The sequence below is a fragment of the Balearica regulorum genome, chromosome 2 (genome assembly GCF_011004875.1).
Source record: "Balearica regulorum gibbericeps isolate bBalReg1 chromosome 2, bBalReg1.pri, whole genome shotgun sequence".
In the NCBI taxonomy this organism is placed as follows: Eukaryota; Metazoa; Chordata; class Aves; order Gruiformes; family Gruidae; genus Balearica; species Balearica regulorum.
The window spans coordinates 16,010,254-16,015,232 of record NC_046185.1 but is presented as its reverse complement, the minus strand read 5'-3'; the positions used below and the strand labels follow the sequence as shown (position 1 = coordinate 16,015,232).

Genomic DNA, 4,979 nt, shown 5'->3' with positions numbered 1-4,979 from the left:
GCAAACAATAAAAGCAGGCATTGAATACGCTTTCCTAAGGAAAGCATGCTGATGGATGATTAAACTACACTGATGAAGTCTCTGGGACAGTATTTGTAATTTAATTACTATACCGAGTTGGGAAAAAAAAATTATCTTGTACATTTCTGATGCTGGCAAACGGCAGGAGCCAGCACAGCACCGCACAGGTAACGAGCCCCTTTCCAGGCAATCCGTGGGGGTACCAGCCGAGAGCAGGCCGCGTCGCAGGCCCCACGCCCGGCGGGCAGGCAGCACAGCCGGCTCCCCACGGCCACACACGGGAGGCACCGCCCGCCACGGCCCGGTGAGGCAGAGGGGAGCCAGGCCCGGGCAGTGCCGTGCCGTGCCCTGCCCTCGGCGGGCCCGTACCCGGGGGCCTGGCCGGGCGGGGAGCCGGCCGCGCTGCCGCACGCTCCCGCAGGCCGCAGCTGCCCCAGGCCCCCGGGGAGCGGGAGGCCGCGGCAGGCCCAGGCCCCGCCCCCGCCCCGCTCCGCCGCAGCGGCCGGGCCCGGCGCAGCTTCCGGGGGGGCCGGCGGCCGTTCCGGGCGGGCGGGCGGCGTTAGCGCCATGAAGGTGACGCGGCAGAAGCACGCCAAGAAGAACATGGGCTTCTACAAGCACAACTTCCACTTCCGCGAGCCCTTCCAGGTGCTGCTGGACGGCACCTTCTGCCAGGCCGCGCTCCGCAACAAGATCCAGATCCGGGAGCAGCTGCCCGGGTACCTGGACGGCGCCACGCAGCTCTGCACCACCCGGTAGGGCCGCGGGGCAGCCCCTGCGCATGTGCGGGCCGGGGGGGGGGCTGAGACCACGGGGGAGCGAGCCGCAGTGCGCATGCTCGGGGTGGCGTGTGTGTCCGGCGGTGGGAGGCTGCCAGCCGCAGTGCGCATGCGCGCGGTCCCTCCCCTCAGGCACATGCGGCGGTGGGGTGTGGGGTGTGGGCCCTGGTGCTGAGGGCGGCAGTTGTGGGGCGGGGGTAGCGCTGTGGGTGTCGTTACCGTGCGGAAGGATTGGGGGGCCTTTCAGTAGCAGCTGCCTTTCCGAAGATGGCAGAAACTGTTGAGGGATGAGGTGGAATGAGGGGTGATCCCGGTGTGTGAGGGACGTCAGGGCGGGCCTCTTCATGCTCCCAGCCTCTTCCTGGCGAAGGGCAACCAACAGAGGCGAGCTCAGATCTCTGGGGCAGGGAGGGAATTACTGTTATCTGGAGTTCCAGCCTGCTAGTAAGGGATGGTTTCCGAAGTAGCTGTTCTCAAGAGAGAACAAGGCTGTGCTAGACAAAGGTGTGGAAGCAAAGCATGCACACGAAATATCTAAGTGGCCTTGAAGTTACCTTTGTTTTTACTTGACTTTGTATATTGCATATGATAAAGTCTCCCTCCCTTGGATTACTATAAAGACAGAATAGCCAGCTGCCCATCATGGAGGCAAGTTCTGAAAACATCAGGAAGATGTATGCCCTAGGCTACGAAAATTAAACACTGAGCCATCTTGCAAAGCATACAGAACTGGCCCGCAGTTCTAAACAGTAGAAGGTATTGAGTCTTGACCTTACCTGTGAAAGGTTCGGGAAGCACTTTGATCCTAACTCTATTCCAGTCATGTCTAAATGTCACTTCTTGCTTCCTTCTCCCAGCGATACCTAGTGGTCTTTTTGACCAGTTTTCACTTAGGGGAGCTGAACGGACTCGTTTTTTCTGCTGTCAGAATGCTAAGTTGGTGAGGAAGCACTTCAGTGGCATGACCAGAGCTTCCCTGAGGAAGTGAGCTGCCTCACTGTGAGAGTTTCCAAAAAGAACAGGCTCAAGTTTCCACAAAGACCATCCTCAAAGGCTAAACTTCGTTCTCTGGAAAGAAAATTAGTTTTATTTGATATCTTGCAGTTATTTTGGAAATAAGTGTAAACTAAATAAAAGTTCCAAAGTGGTTTTTGGCCTGCTCACTTCTGATTGATCACCATGCAGCCATATCCTTGAACTTGTATTTCAAGCCCATACATTCCTACCACAAAGTGGGTTAGGTTTCATCTCCTGTTCATTTCTGAGTGTCCAAGCTAGTGTCCACATAGACTACTATGCTGTCCTATGTGGGCGTCTGCTCCAGGTGCTCATTTCTAATTAGCTCATGTCAGCCTTTTGCTGTTGTAAAAGACGTGTGGTTATTTTCTCATTTAGAAATCACCGTTGCTTTTGCTTTTCAGATGTGTTCTAAAAGAGCTGGAATCACTGGGGAAAGCACTATATGGAGCAAAATTAATCGCCCAAAGATTTCAGGTTCGAAACTGTTCTCACCACAAGGATCCTGTGAGTGGTTCGGCCTGTTTACTCTCCATGATTGAAGAAGGCAACCCTCATCACTACTTTATCGCCACACAGGTAAATGCTCATGGGAAATGTTAACTCCATTTCATTTGAAGTGATCCTTTGATACCTAAGCATAAGGTAACCTACAGAAACCTCGATTATGAGATTTTTAAATAGCTTATGGGAATTACTCTTAAATATATTTGCTAATTATGAAGTAGGGAATCTTTTGTCTTCCTTGAACAACTAGGTTCTTTACCACAGAAGGATATCGTTTAGTTTAGCAGGAAGTGTGGAAAACATACTGACTACCTATTGACATGTAAGAAAACAACTGATGAATGTTAATTTGCATATTGCTTGTGTGTGCATCCCCTACCCTGAACTGTTATGCAAAGGAGTCTGAAAAGTAAAATTAGGTGTTAAACGACCATATAACTTCAATTTTAAGAAATTTTGGAGGTTTTAAGTAAAGAATAAAGGTAGATCTGTACCTGTACAAATAAGAAAGGCAGGTTTTTTCTTAGGTCTTGTATTGGGACCGTATGTGTAACCTATATACACTATATATAAAATGGTTTACAATAAAATTCTGTATACTTACGTAAGATGCAAGGAGTTTAAAATGACTTGTTACAGAAGGAATTGTCTTGCTTCTTGTGAAGGGGTGTACTACATATCAATGAACATTTTTTCCTCAAAAATGCATGTGTGCTTCTACATGCATGAAAAAAGGAAACCTTAATAAATTTTCCATTGGAAGCACAGGTAATCAGAAGGAGAGAAATTGAAATTTAAATTGCTCTGAGAAGTGCTGCCAGGTATATCTGCTAGATTAAGTTTCTTATCTTTTTCATAATGTAATTTATCTTCATGGTTTTGATTTAAAAGTAGATGCATTTGAATTGCAAATATCATTTAATCCCAAAATATTGACTAAAGTATTTAATTTTACAGGACCAGGATTTAGCAAACAAAGTGAAAAAAAAGGCTGGCGTTCCTCTCCTCTTTATTATTCAGAACACTATGGTGCTAGACAAACCTTCTCCTAAATCTTTGGCATTTGTTCAAAAGTTGCAGATGAATCAGCTTGTTCCAGAGCACCAAAAAGAAAGTATTGTGCAGCTTAAAGAAAAAGAAGGACTAGCGAAGCAAGAAGGTGAAAAAAGAAGAAAACGGAAGAGGGCCGGTGGCCCCAACCCCCTCAGCTGTCTGAAGAAGAAAAAGAAGACGACACAGGAGGGTCAGGAGCCTTCTGCTGAAAAGAAGAAAAGAAGAAAAAGGAAGCGAAATAGGGTTAAAGCAGAAGCTCTGCAGTCGATGCAGAAAAATGAAGAAGAATAAACCCATCTTTGTAAACAATGCAGGACTTGAACATTGTTTGAACTTTGCAAAAAGAAAGATTAATATGCAGTCATGTGAAATCAAGTTGTTAATAATAAAACTTATTTTTATGAGGTGGTACTGCTTATTACTGCATCTCAACATTTGCAGGTTATTGTCCTCATAATTTATTCTGTTGTTTAGTAATTGGTGTTTGTGACAAAATATTCAGGAACCCTCACATTTCGTTATTCTCTCCAGCATCTCAATTCATGCCAGAGAGTTCACGTGATCAGTAGCAATTTTTTAGAAGTGCTTCTTGGGTTTCATCTGGGTTTTGGTGGGATACTAGACTTCTTTCTAAATCTAGGTTGCTATTCGTACTAAGACTAGTTTTGGCAGTTGTTCTGTTACAGAATGTGGAATTGACCTAAAAGAGCATCGTATCTTACTTATTTGTATTATATGAACACAGAAGTTAACTCTTTTGCAAAGTGACCGGACACCCTCAAGAAGTCCCTTCCAGCCTAAATTATGCTGTAAACTCCATGTGAGCTGATACATCTGTTGTTCATGATCTTTCTTTATTAAGAAGATTGAAGGCCATGTGATTGTGTTGGTATTCCTGGCTTTATAATGGCATCTCTAGTGTGTTTGTATCTCTAGTTTATTCTTCCTTTTCAAATAGGAAGAAGGCAACTTGAAAACGCCGAATCACGGCACTGACTGACACCTCGTGCCATCACAGTATGGCACAACTGTGGAGGAGTCCTGAAATACAGCCAGCTCTCGGTGATGGGACTCGGACCCTGTTGCAGTTGTTGCACTGTGCTGGAAGGTTGTGAACGGGCTAGAACTGGGTTGGAGCAGGGAGCTGCCAGAGATTTTTCAAGGACCTGATTTTCTGTAGTAGCTCTTTCTGTACCTTGCATGTTTGGGGGCATTAGGACACAGCAGTGAGTGGCTGAGGTGACATAATGCAGGGGTGTGCAGTCTAGTACGTGCTGTGGCATTGGTGTGCTGTAACAGTGTTCCCAGTCATCTCTTCCCAGACTTTTAACTTTTCTCGGTACATTTCTTAACCAAGATGTAATTCTTAAAAGGAAACCTTTCTGTTTCTTTACCTACATGAGTTTAAGCTATGTTTTTTTAAACAATCCTTCAACCTATGTATCATACGTTTGCAAAGTAGTTGTCATATGTGCATTGTCTGCACAGGTTCTTGACCAACTGGAGTACGTACACACCTGTCCTGCCTGGTGCTTTCTGTTGGGTTTTCAAATTCTAAGGAAAGTTGTTTCATGGAGTTTGAGAAAACAGCTTGAGTGATGG

At 46.3% G+C, this 4,979-nt stretch overlaps 1 protein-coding gene across 1 annotated transcript; it reads left to right on the top strand.

Moving 5' to 3' along the window:
• Positions 1-345: 345 nt before the first annotated feature.
• On the top strand, positions 346-3,782 carry UTP23 (UTP23 small subunit processome component). Its single transcript, XM_075743449.1, has 3 exons — positions 346-776; positions 2,222-2,396; positions 3,282-3,782. The coding sequence occupies exons 1-3, from the start codon at positions 589-591 to the stop codon at positions 3,666-3,668; spliced, it is 750 nt and encodes a 249-aa protein (XP_075599564.1). The 5' UTR covers positions 346-588; the 3' UTR covers positions 3,669-3,782.
• The last annotated feature ends 1,197 nt before the right edge of the window (positions 3,783-4,979 follow it).

Coding starts and splice junctions, on each gene's coding strand:
- UTP23 (XM_075743449.1), top strand. CDS start 589: ATGAAGGTGACGCGGCAGAAGCACGCCAAGAAGAACATGGGCTTCTAC. Junction 777..2,221: donor ACGCAGCTCTGCACCACCCG/GTAGGGCCGCGG, acceptor TTTGCTTTTCAG/ATGTGTTCTAAAAGAGCTGG. Junction 2,397..3,281: donor ACTACTTTATCGCCACACAG/GTAAATGCTCAT, acceptor TTAATTTTACAG/GACCAGGATTTAGCAAACAA.